This window comes from Lynx canadensis, chromosome B2 (assembly GCF_007474595.2).
Source record: "Lynx canadensis isolate LIC74 chromosome B2, mLynCan4.pri.v2, whole genome shotgun sequence".
Lineage (NCBI taxonomy): Eukaryota > Metazoa > Chordata > Mammalia > Carnivora > Felidae > Lynx > Lynx canadensis.
Window position 1 is genome coordinate 51,052,970 of NC_044307.1, and position 13,571 is coordinate 51,066,540.

Consider the following 13,571-nt stretch of genomic DNA (forward strand, 5'->3'; position numbering starts at 1 on the left):
AAGGGACTGTACTTCAGATGCATTTTTGTAATATTTTCTTTTTTAAGTAAACAATTCAAACTGGTAATAAAAGATCAATATTTATGAGGTAGATATTGTTTATGTGATTTTATTTTTCATATTCTGAAGTAGTTCTGAAATTACAATTTATTTATTTATTTATTTATTTATTTATTTATTTATTTATTTAATTTATTTTTAACGTTTATTTATTTTTGAGACAGAGACAGAGCATGAACAGGGGAGGGGCAGAGAGAGAGGGAGACACAGAATCTGAAATGGGCTCCAAGCTCTGAGCTGTCAGCACAGAGCCTGACGCGGGGCTCAAACTCATGGACCGTGAGATCATGACCTGAGCCGAAGTCGGACGCTTAACCAACTGAGCCACCCAGGCACCCCTGAAATTACAATTTAAAATAATAAATTCAGAGGGTAAAAAAGAATACGTTTTAGATCTATGCCAATCCAGATCCATCTATTCAGTCAGCTATCAATCATTGCTTGCTTGCTTATTTATGTATGTATATCTTTGAGAGAGAGAGAGAGAGAGAGACACAAAGTGAGAGCAGGGGAGGGGCAGAGAGAAAGGGAGACACAGAATCTGAAGCAGGCTCCAGGCTTGTTGTCAGCACAGAGCCCGATGTGGGGCTCGAACCCACGAATTGTGAGATCTTGACCTGAGCTGAAGTAAGAGGCAAACGACTGAGCCACCCAGGTGCCCCTCAATCGTTGTATTAAAATTACACGTTAAATGTTCTGAATGCTTGAGACAGTTCTAACTGCAAGGGAATACAGATACATAAGTACTCAAAAAATAATCTTGTTTGTAATCTGTGATTTTTGTTGTTAATAAAGTAAAATGGTGGTTGAGGCCTTTTCTTTTTTCTTTTAGCATTTGCAACTGTTCTATCCCAATGCTCAGGATACATTTGATGGAGCCCTACTAACAAAGGGAAGAGACACGGAGATTACAGCCATCCTGTAAGTGCATCATCTGTGTGAGGGACAGGAGACAGAGGCCACACCCACGGAGCGGTTTAATGGAAAGACATGTGTCATGTTTGTTGGGAATAGCAGGAAGACAAGAGAGGCTAAAGAATCACTGCCTTTTAGAGCTTGAGTCTTCTGACTCAGTGTCCTCCTGCCTTCACAGGGGAACTGATCCTTGAGTAGTTTTCAAGAATGAGATGGAGACTGTCAAATAGAGGTGGGCTTGGTTAGGTCTGAAAGGAAGTTTCTTGGGGGTAGATGGGAAAAATGAAAGACACTGGTATTGGGGGGTTTGAGTAGAGCTAAGCAGAAGGCGCAGGCTGAGAGATCAGTGTCTCCTCCTGAGGAAAGGGGCCAGAAGTTCTTAAAGTTCAAAGCCTACCATGCAGTACTGACCCTGCTTCCTCTGCAGCTACTGCTGAGTCCCAGGATGAGTGCACGAGACCCAGGCTGATCAACAGGGATGCTCCCTTTTGGACTGTAAGAAACCAAGCAATGAGGTTCTCTCAGCTTAGGGGGACAAGAGGCCAGAGGCAGGTGGAGAGCAGATATACCAAAATGGTTGGCATACAGCAGCTGCCCGAGTGGGACTCCCATGTTTGGCACATTAACAAAGGAGTCAGAAGTGGCTCAGAAAGCCTGCCAGAGGGGACAGTGGAAACAAGTCCAACTTGGACATACACCACATGATGAGGAAAAGCCACATTTGGCATTGTCTGGTTGGGGGTTCTCAATCTGGACCTCGGGGACATACAGATAGTTTGGAGAAACAGTGGGGCTTCGATAAAGCATGAAATATGCCCTGCCTCTCAGAGGCACATAAGATTTTTATATTTGCTACTAAGGATAGAGATTTACAGTGGTGAGTGACACAAACCAAGCTGTTTTCTATTAACTGAAATTTTATTTCTGAGCCTCGTCACTGTGATTTTAGGTAACACCTAATTTAATACGTAAAAGTTAAAAGGCTTGCCATAAAACCCTAGACTTTCAATCTAAAACATACCACTGTTCAAATCGGGGATCCAGAAACATTTTCTTAGAAATAAAACACCAAGCTCATGAGGTAATAAGAAGTAATGCCATGTCTCTCCTTTCAATTTTCTTGCTATCAAATGCATTAACTATAAACAAGTCTAAATTTTTTCTACATTTTAAACTCCGTTTCACAGTTTTAAAAGTCATTGTTATTTTCCTTCTTCTGGTAATTTTAAAGCTTTAATGATTCTCCCCCTTTTACTTCCTTGTTACCTTCCTTCTTTCAAGATTTCTCTTTGTCTCCTGTGAGTGACAGTTAATTTTATTTGTATTAGCCTAGAACTTGCCAAGGCAGCTGTGAATTCATGCCACAGGATTAAATACACACAAATATCAATGACTACGTATTTATTTTTTAAATTCCTTATGGACCCAAGTATACAGATAAGCAGAAGGGTAAATAACGACTAATAATCATGACCCTGCCAACCCTGCCAACCGTGTGACCGCAGACAAATGGCTCCAGCTCTTGGGACTTTTCTGTGGGATGAGGGGCCCAACTGGGATCTGTCCCCTCCTCACTTTGTTTGGTCATAAAACCCCATGACTACCCTCCTATGTTTTAATATTCAGTGGAATATAAATGCTAAGTTAAAGAAAAACAGTAGCTAAAATGAAATGAAAAAACTGACAAAGGTTATGTTACAGTGATATTATTGATGGGTTTATGTAAATACAGAAAAAAAGTCACACAAACATCAAATGTAAATACTATCTAACTTGGGAAGTACCAGGGCTTGTTTTAAACTCAGGCAGATCTGATTTGGGTTTATTTTTAGAAACTTGATTTAAGGAATTGTTTTTTTGAAACACTTTTTAAAATCTTTTTTAACATTTATTAATTTTTGAGAGAAAGAGACAGAACATGAGCGGGGAGGGAAACAGAGAGGGAGACACAGAACCCGAAGCAGGCTCCAGGCTCTGAGCTGTCAGCACATAGCCTGATACGGGGCTCGAACTCATGAGCTGTGAGATCATGATCAAAGCTAAAGTTGGACACTTAACCAACTGAGCCACCCAGGCGCCCCAAGGAATTATTATTATTACTGCTTAATGTACTCACTCTAAATCAGGAGTTAAAATTGTTTTCCGACTGTATATTTCTTAAGCCTCTTTATCCAGTGCTGAGACTGCTCAACATCTTCTCTAGTCCTCACCAAACTGTCAGGGAAAATCTGTATTTCCTACTACGGTGCTTCTTGACCCTTCCAAGTTCAGTCACCTGCACACAGCAGCAATTTATACAACACTTTGCTTCCCCTCTTTACCCAAGAATTATCTGTTTGAGAGAGGTGAAATGATGAGGTTATAGCTCTGTCTCCAGGGTTTGGGAAACAGAAAAGGCAGATCCTTAACCACTAGAAGATTTAATAATCTTAAATATTTTTTTTGTCTAGAATATTGTTATGCATAATAATAAACTCTATAAAAGCTTTCTTAAGGAAATGGCTGTATCATCTATCAATTGTGGGAAAGTAAACAGTTCACTCTGAAAAACCTGACAACCTGCTGCACTTTTGTTCCTTAAACACAGAGATGTGCACAGTGCTGGGCCCGGGAGACACTCCTGCGCACTGTCCCTGCCTCCAGTCCTGCAATATCCACCTTGGAGGCTAATTAAACTGCCTTCATTCTAGAACAAGACAGAAAAAAGCAAAAAGGGAAGTTGTAAGCATTTCACAGAGTACCAAGCGTAAAAGTAATGATAGTAGCATCTACCGTTCTAATCGTAAACTCTTTCGCTGCCTTCTGAAACCTACCTGGGAGAACAGGACACAGACCTGGCCCAGGTCCAATCAATACCTCTCACAATCAGACAGTGTTTCACACTGGCGTATGAACCCAGACACGCTCTTGTACACGGCCACATGCAGACAGAGATGGAGAGGCCTGCGGCTGATGGGGGGGGGGGGTTCATGCTTTCCTCTAAACACTAATTTCAAGATTCATCCTGGTTTCTCCCCTCCCTCACCTCCCCTATTTCTTCTTTACTATCCCATGGAGAATTAAAGCCACCATAAAAGGTTAAAAAGCTAAATGAGAGTGCTTGCAAATGTTTATGTATGGCTTAATTCCCCACCCAGAGATTCAGCGACACTTTTGTGTGGTGAGGCATTTGTGTTGCAAGCCTGAAAGGTGAAGTCCCCTCCCCTAAAAATGTACAGAGGCCGTGCTTACCCTTGGAGGGCAGCTTCCCTCCCCCGCTTGGCTTTGAAGGCTGTGTTACATAACTGCGGGAAAGAGGGAGGACCTAAGTTTTGATTCCAGTTTCTTTCCTTTTTACTTCAGCTACAATGCTAGCCTTTGAGATCATCAAACATGGCTTTCAACATCCCAGTTACACAGAAAAAATAACTTGGCCCCAACTTAGACCATTCAAATCCTAAACGCAGATCTCACTATCCTCTCTTCTTAGCTTCTAAAAAAATAACTTGTCAAATCTCAAAGCTATTTACAGTTATCAGACCAGGCAAGAGGCTGACTTACCATAAAGCACACTGAACACAACTGCCACCCACTTCCTTCCTCCCCACCTCCAAACGAGAACCCTGCATTTATTAAATGCTCAACAATAAAACGTTCACAGGTCTGTTTTTTTCACATTTTGTTCATTTGCCATTCTTTGCTCTGCTTGCGTAAAAGTATTTCTGAAAATATTTAATTCTGAATATGAAACATAACCAAAGAATCGATAGCAAAGGCTATTTTAGATGCTCTAAAAGGCATATTTGTACAAACAACTCTTGCATTTTGAAAAATCAATTTTAAAACATACTCAAAATGGAGTCATGTATTTGATCTCCAGGTGCACCCATCCCACCACCGACACACTGCCCTTCTTCATTTAGGAACACAATTCAGGACGGCGACTGGAACGCATTTAAGGAAGAGACCTACCTCACAGAACATATAGAGAGACAGCACTGTGAGGCCAAGGTTATACACCACTAAAATTCTCCGGCAAGAGAATGGCTGCCTATTCTTCATGTATTTTGGTCCCAGCCATACAATTAGTAAGTATATGACAGAGCAGATAAAAGTAGGTATATAATTGTCCAGAAGAAACCATCCTTTTACTCTGGTATCTGGAAAATAATAAAAGGAAAACACACAGTGATTAATAAGGCAGATAAAAAAACCACAACTTTTTTCAAACATTAAAAATCTTTCCCCATAATTTTGTAACAGTCATCTAATACTCAAGCTCCTAATGCCAGCAAAGCAGTTGGAAGAGGAAGCAGGAGTTTTCAATATTTGTCATATAAGGTGAAGCTCTTTGTTACATGTTCTGAATAATAACATGTATATCATGCATGGCTTCTACATAAAATAAAAACATTAAAAAAAATCCTTTCCAAAGCATCTTAAAGAAAGCAAGGACAAAGCTAAGTTTCTACTAACTGTATTTATAGACCAGATCTGCTGAATGATGCACAGACAGGGTAATGAAACTCCAGAAATGGCAGTCTTTGAACTCCAAAGTCCTCATCTTAAGTCAAGTGTCTGCCAGTCTGCCCAGCATGTGCAGACTCAGAGAAAACATGCTATTTATCTAGCTTAGCAACAATTACTGATTAGAAAGGCAGCATCTGCTATGAGTGCAATGGTCAACAGCAGAGAGGACAATAATTTTAAAGAAAAAAAAAAGACAAGGCAGTAATGACAGTGAAGTGACTATTTAAGGAACCATGTGAGCAGCAGAAGCTTGAGAGGGAAGACCTACACTGATTCGGGGCAGGGGAGGGGGCGCTACAGGTGCAGGACAGATCTCCCTTCCCCCACCCTTTTCCTAGGCAGAGAGGAGGAAGATTAGTTCCATAGAGTTGCCAGCAGCAATCTGACAGCACTCTCCTTGGATGGGGAGAAACTCTCTGGCAGCCAGACCCCCTAGGCGTTAACCTGTCCCCTGTAAGAGTCAACTTCTGCCTGTGGCTGACTCCCAGGAAGCCACTTCCGCAGCATGTTCCCGTCTGCACGCTACTTTGATGAGCCCCCAAAACCTATTGCTCCTCAATCTGATCTACCCTCTAAGGCCACCCACTCTGGAGCTCAGAGGCGCATGCAGTTTTCGCCTTCTGCAGCTTCAGAGAAGCAGCATCTAGTGGGGAAAGTCTCTGTTCCTTCTTGGACCTGCCGACTGGACCATCTTGCTACATTCTCCGATGCTTTTTCTCTCGATCTTGCAGGAAAAGCACCCATCCATTTGGGGAATGGATTGTCAGTCTCCTTTCTTAAGGACATTCTAAATTCTCCCTGGGTTTCTCTGTAGTGCTCCTCTCTTGGCTTAAGAGGAGATGCCCTCCACCCTCTCCCCGCTACTTATGCTAAGGTGGTAGAGGGGGTTACCACAGTTCTGCTGAACTGGTAGTTCTTAGAAGTCCTTCAGGGAGGTGGCTGGCCACAGTGAACTTAAGGAGGAGATTCGTAGCACCTTTTGTTCTCAGCTCTAGGCCCTGGTTGTCAACTGTGAGAAAGCAAGTTCCCACACAGCAACTAACATTAGACAGTTACATATGCTTGTGTGTACATACATATCACAAACACAATAAATGTACACACAAAACCCTCTCATTTCCTTTTATTTGATGTTCTATCTTACATCTTATTTTATTTTTTTACACCTTGCTTTTAAAACCTTGTAAGGCCGTATCTGCAAGTATCCAGCCTCCATCCATACTGCCAAGTGCTGCCAGAGCGGCTGGCTGCCCCAACGGTGTCCCCAGGCAGTAAATCTTTAGGGATCTAGCCAACCATGGCAGTCCTCGCCCACTCTCTGGTGACTTGTTCAGACAACTGCATGTGAAGCAATTGTGGCCACTGAGCTTTGAGGAGATGACAGCTGGGTGAAAGGCCCTGGTGAAGAGTTTCCTTCTTAAAGGCATGCAAATGAACAGATTTTTCCCTCCTCCTCCGTAGGTGCTGCCTGGAGCTGCTGTGGTCATCCAGTAACCATGAAAGGTGGAGGGATTTTTCCAAGGGCAGAACTGCTGATATACTGAGAATGTGAAGTCGAAAATGACAAGAACAAGTGTGCTGGGTCCCTGAAATAACTCAGGAGTTGCTCAATCTTGATAATGTAAACGGATCATTTTTGTTACTGTTTCAGCCATTTAAAGTTGGACTTTTTTTGTTCTATGAAGCTGAAATAAGGCATTATCTCAACCCAAGAACACATAAAAAAATGATCTAATTTGGTTTTGCTCATTTGGCTGTATGCCAACTTACTGAATCAGTTCCCCTACTGATGGGCATGTAGATTATTTCCAATCTTTACAAGCAATGCTATAAAGGAGTATCCTTATTCACATCTTTGCAATAATGATCAAGATTAGCTATAGGATCAAGTCTTAGGAGTCACATAGCAGAGTCAAAAGGCATGTGCTTTTTGATTTCAATGGAAGACACAACTACCCTCCAAAGAGGTCTTATCAATTAGACTGTTTCTCCACACCCTCATGTTTTATCTCTACCATACTAAGAAATGCAGTTTCTTTTGTTTTCTTTTGTACTTTAAAAATCGTAAATGAAACTGACAATCTTTTCATTTGTTTAAAAGCTTCTTGCAGTTTTTTAATGACTCTTTCTGTGAACCTATAAAGTTCCTTCTTTATAGACACATCAAGAGACATGACAGATGACATTCAAAAAAAGCAACATGGAGCCGATTTACTTCCTAAAAGGAAACAAAACGATTAAGCACAAAAAGTCAGATCAGGTGTATGTATTTACCCACTGATGTGACACAACGTGAAAGGACAATAAGCCCTGAAAATTATAAAAGGGGGAGAGTTTTAAACCACCACAGCAGTGCATTTTGGAAACCAGTTTCATCTGGATACTCAGAAGAACTGAGGAAAACCCAGCACCAATAATGGTGAAATGTGCAGCATTCTCAGGCTACAAGCTTTCCAGCACAATATGATCTCCAGCTAACGTCACCAGAGGGTCACAGCAGCTGTGTCACAGGGGACACTGCACTGCTTCAAGAGTGTCACAGGACTTCTCCAAGCCCCTTGTTATCCAGGACAAAGCACTGGTCTCATCACAGAAGACGCTAATGTTTTCTAGAATCTCTTCATGCAATATTTATAAGTGTCTCTAAAGGGAGGGGAGCAAAACCAAAAACCACCTTACCTCGGGGGCCTAGCAATGCCTTGAAATAGGTACTAAGTGATGCATCAAAATTTTCCATTTTAAAACCTATTAAGAAAAACAGACATTGATTAATCTCTACTCAAAATGTTTTTTATACAGTGTTTTTTTCATAAAAGAACAAGAACAAATTCTTTTCAAAGATGTGCTATGGACAAGGTTATGTTCAAACTTTTTTTTTTTGTTTTGTTTTGAATTCCCAAAGTAACTTGTGTGCTAGGTCTAATTTGGAAATCAAAAGTAAAGACAGAATCTCGTGAATTCACATTATAAATGAAGTGTCAGTTTTCTGAACTTCTTTTCGCAGTTCCATAAAAATGCTTCCCGTGAAGCTGGAATCTCAGTGGGGAGAAGAGTGGAACTGGGCTGAAAAAGGTGGCAGACGGGAGACGATCCCATCTGGGCAAGAACCAAAGCTTGAGGAAAGACTGTAGCCAAGACGGGAAGAGCCATGTTAGGAAAGGAAGGCCACAGTACAGAGATTTGCTATTTGCCTCAATTATTATTTAAAAATACTTCATGTCCATGATAAAAAATTCAAATATTAAAAATGAAAAGAGATGGTAAAAAAAATTTCATCGCTTTGCTCCAACCACAATCCCAAAGCCCCACTTTTCAAAGGACCCTAATGGTAACTTTTCTTGGACATACCTCTAGAGATTTTTCTCTTCTGAGCACAAAAGGAGTGATGCCAAATGGGTGTTTTTACAATTGTGGATTTCAATCCATTAATAGATGATAGGTCACCTTAGCATTAATAATTTTATTAGTAATAATAAAAATAATAACCAAGACTGCTTTGCCCCTAGTGAGAACGAACATTTTCCTGTCTTCAGTGTTACTGTATTACATTAGTATGATGATGTATAAGTACTATGTACTCTGTTGTAATATAAAATATACTCTTGCTGTGGAGGTCACAGTAAAAAAAATTAAATGGAAAACAATGTTATATCAAGGGGAGTACATACTACCTGCTTGCCTTCACTTGAAACATCTTAGAGATACTGTCTCCTCCCAGTAGTTACACGTCTACCTTCATCTTCGAAGACTTTATAGCTCCCTCCAACCCCTCCATTTAAGATTTCCATTTATAGTATAGCTAAGCATCTTTTCACATGTATATTGACTAGATTTTCTATATTAAAGTTAGAAGGCATACATTTTCAATTTTCCTGGTCAGTACTCTTACAGAAATAACCACAAATATTTTACCTGCAAAGGCAAAATTGGTTTTATTAACTAAGTAAGCTGTCAATAACTTAATGATACTTCTCTTCTTTGGCTTATGGCACTGAATTATACATATTCTTTGACGATTTATCCATGGACTCTAGTAGTTACAACTGAGTCAGTCTAGCCGGCAGTGAGACAGAGAATCCAGCCGGGAGTGAGAAAGAGACAGGTGGAACCAGCAAGAACACTTAGAAAGTAGTAGTTACCAGGTTCTGTTCTGCCATTTGTCCTGCCCCCCAGGGTGGGGGTGAGGGTGAGCAGGGAACATACTGACTCTCTCAACCCATGGCTGGAAACCATGAAGCCACCAACTCCCACATGTCAGAGTGTCAACAATTAGGTCCCTTAATAAGTACACAATCACAGTACTAGGTCCCTTCTGAAACTCAGAAATTAGACAGCTTTTTAACATACTATATTCCTAAGACCATTCTGGTCCTGAGTCATCTTCCTCTCCCAGACGGAACCTCTTTGGGGGATAGATAATTCTAAAAAATCTTGAGAGGGTGGCTGGGTGGCTCCTTCAGCCAAGTATCCAACTTCAGCTCAGGTCATGATCTCACAGTTCATGAGTTCGAGCTCCACATGGGCTCTGTGCTGACAGCTCAGAGCCTGGAGCCTGCTTGGGATTCTGTGTCTCCCTCTCTCTCTGCCCCTCCCCCGCTTGTGCTCTCTCTCTCTCAAAAACAAATAATTGCTTTATCTATTAAAAGTCCTGCAGTTAAAAAATAAATTAACCATATCCAATTATTTTTCATCATCTATTGGAAATCATCTAAAATACGTAAGTTTTAGAAGACAAACATCATGTTTTTGTGTAATCAAAATCACTCTAATACAGTTAGCTTCAACTGTGATGGATCGTGGACCGTCCCCTTTGCCTCCGATCAGAGCAAACAAGCACAAGGAGGAACAAGGTGGTGAACACCATGACTACTGGATGAATTACTGATGGATAAACTGCCCACCGGGGACAAACCCACCTCTTCCACAACAGTTTGAAATCTAGATCCGGCTACTACTTAATGGGTATATAGCTTATAATGGAGCTCATTACACATATAAAACTCAGGTATTAAACACAAAGGGGCTGAGAGCAGGTATTGAGGCATAACAGGTTAGCAGGTGATTAGGTGGTCCAGTGCTGGGCTCTTCATCACACAGTTTGGGTTTGAAACCCATTTTTCCACCTATTAGCAATGTGACTTTGGACAAGTTATTTAACCTTCTATCTATAAAATGGGGGGAAATGTAAAGTAATTGCCTCAAAGGTTAAGAAAATCAAATGACTTAATATACGTAAGACCTTGAGAGCAGTGCCAGGCATGCAGTGAGCCCTCAATAAAGGTCTCCTACTGTATGTCTGCAATAGGTTCAACTCCATAATGAATACTGCCAACCATCTGTGGCCATTGGCACTTCTCAGGAGGGGCACTGCTGGCCTTCCATCCCTGACCCCTGTGTACTCAATACTATCAGTGAGCCCCCAGTCATCATGAAACCCACCCACAATGTCCCCTTCAAGTCCTAACACCCCCTATGGGGACAGCAATGGAAGGTGGGTATGTTGATAACATCACATGAGAGAGGAGCTGGTCAGTGTGAGGCATTGTCTGAACAGGGAAGACAAGGCTAAAATGAACGTACTAATCAGATACACAAATTATCAAGCACTTACTATGTACGAGGGATAGGAACAGACACAAAGGAGCATACCTAGACACCCAGAACAAACTAGACATTTGTGGTGCAGGAAGAAGCCAGATGCTATAAACCAAGACCAAAACTCATCTAGCAAATGAGTAGATGTTAGAATAATGCATACTAAAACAAGTTGCATACTTAATAGCAAGCCATGAAGATAACACTCAAGTAACAGTATTCTGGGATCTAACATTAGGAAACTACCTGACAAAAGCAATAAGGGAATGATTCTAAATTTTAACCAAAAGGACTTTCAGAGGGGCTGTAACCACTTTTTCTTTTTTAATGTTTATTTTTTGAGAGAGAGAGAGACAGACAGACAGAGCATGAGTGGGAGAGGGGCAGAGAGAGAAGGAGACACAGAATCTGAAGCAGGATCCAGGCTCCAAGCTGTCAGCACAGAGCCTGATGTGGGGCTTGAACTCATGGACTGCGAGATCATGACCTGAGCCAAAGTCGGACACTGAGCCACCCAGGCACACCCCACCCTTTTTTAACATAAGGATACAAGAACAACATAAGAAGGAAGAAGGAAAAAATGTTAAAAACGATTGGAAACAGATCCGTGGGAAGGGGTTGGCAGGGGGTGGGGGGTGGGGTGGGGACATCAGCGGTCTTGGAGAAAATGGTAGAATGACCTATCGTCCTAAGACCAATGCCTAGCACATAGTTCAATGTGACAATCCAGGCTACTGTCACAGCAACAGAAAAGCAGCTTGACTAAACATAAGGTAAAGTTTCAGTCCAAGAATATGGAAGCCAGCAGCAGGTTACCAGAAGAAACTGTGAAATTTAGTATTTGGAGATATTAAAGAATTCTGTCACAAGCCATCTGTCCTGAGTAATCCCAGGCTAAACCCATGCTGCACAGAAACCCCTCAGAAGCTGGCAGGCACAGGAGCACTCTTCTGTCTTTCTAAGATGAAACATCCTTACAAAAGCACACACAAGAGGTGATTTTCTCACAAACAGCACATCTGTTCTTAGACTGCATTTCTTCTTAGCTTGGGAATTCTTGTCTTAGGTTGGCAGAACTTCTCCCAGTCAAATTTAGGAACATACGAAGCAGCCAGCCAAACCTCTCTGAAAGGACACACATGGAGAGTAACAAGAGAGTGGTGCATTACTCCTGAAACATCTACAGTGAAGGGGGAGAAAGGAAGGGCAGAGGAGGCGCCTGGCACACAGGTCCTCAGTCAGCAGAGTCCTGACTGTGAACCACAGGCCCAATTCTGGATTTTTTTTTTTTTTTTTTTTTCAATTTTTTTTTTTTATTTATTTTTGGGACAGAGAGAGACAGAGCATGAACGGGGGAGGGGCAGAGAGAGAGGGAGACACAGAATCGGAAACAGGCTCCAGGCTCTGAGCCATCAGCCCAGAGCCCGACGCGGGGCTCGAACCCACGGACAGCGAGATCGTGACCTGGCTGAAGTCGGACGCTTAACCGACTGCGCCACCCAGGTGCCCCGTGGGCTGGATTCTTGACGCGTTAAATGTTTCCCCCAAACTCTCCCCCACCACGCCCACAGCCGGACACATACCATAGACATGGTTGTTTGTTATTTTCACAGGTTACCAAGAGACAGTCGCCCAAGGTTTACTTTCATTGTTGACTCAGCGTACGCTCCGGTTCTGTCCAGCCAACCACGCATCCAGCATCCCCCGGCACCATATAGTCACTTTCTCACCCACACCGTCCACTTACCAAGCGCCTACTACATGCCGGGCATGAAGGCCCTGAGGGGTGGAGCAGGGAACAAGACAGAATTCCAGGCTGACGGAGAAATACACACACACACACACACACACACACACACACACACACGCATACACATGTACAGATAATCTGTTATGTAGAGTGACTATCAGCAAGAACATCATATAGCAGGGGAAAGGGGGTGGGACCATGGAGCACGAACTACTTTGGAAAACGCAGTTAGAGAAAGTGACAAGAGAGCAGGCAGGCACCTGGGTGGACACAGCATCCAAGCACAGGGCATTCCAGTTAGAGTGACAGGAGAATGCAATGGCTCCAAGGCCAGCGGGTGCCTGGCATGCTCAGAGGCCCCAGGCTAGGCCAGGGGTAGTGGATGTCAGCAGTGAAGGAGGCCTTCTGTCCCCCACTCCACGCCTGGCACCCGGAGCTCACTCAGTGCTGGTCCACAGAAAGCAACCACATGGTACAACTTGCAGAGAGCATGTGCCCCAAAGGCGGAGAACAGAAGATGCCAAACCTTAATTGCTCTCGCTGCCACCGTCCCCTCATCCTCCTGGCTGCAGCCTGCCTGCCAGCACCATGCCCTTTTTCTCCTCATCTCCCTTGCTGAGCCTATCTGCCGTGCCACGGGAACAGTACAAAAGGTCTCAGCAAATGAATTCTTCACTGCCAGGCTGGGCTGGTGCACCCTGCTGGGTGAATTGGGCACTTGCTGAGTGGCCTGTGGGCCACC

General features: G+C 42.7%; 1 protein-coding gene across 3 annotated transcripts in view; it reads right to left on the bottom strand.

Moving 5' to 3' along the window:
- The window catches only part of ELOVL5 (ELOVL fatty acid elongase 5), a 75,097-nt gene that overhangs the window by 19,036 nt on the left and 42,490 nt on the right, over positions 1-13,571 (bottom strand). For all 3 annotated transcript variants that reach the window (XM_030315722.2, XM_030315721.2, XM_030315720.2), the window contains exons 2-3: positions 8,164-8,229; positions 4,927-5,114 (exon numbers count right to left, since the gene is read on the bottom strand). In XM_030315722.2, the coding sequence (XP_030171582.1) occupies positions 4,927-5,114; positions 8,164-8,221 (246 nt within the window). In that variant the 5' untranslated portion in view covers positions 8,222-8,229. The remainder of the gene's footprint in view (positions 1-4,926; positions 5,115-8,163; positions 8,230-13,571) is intronic.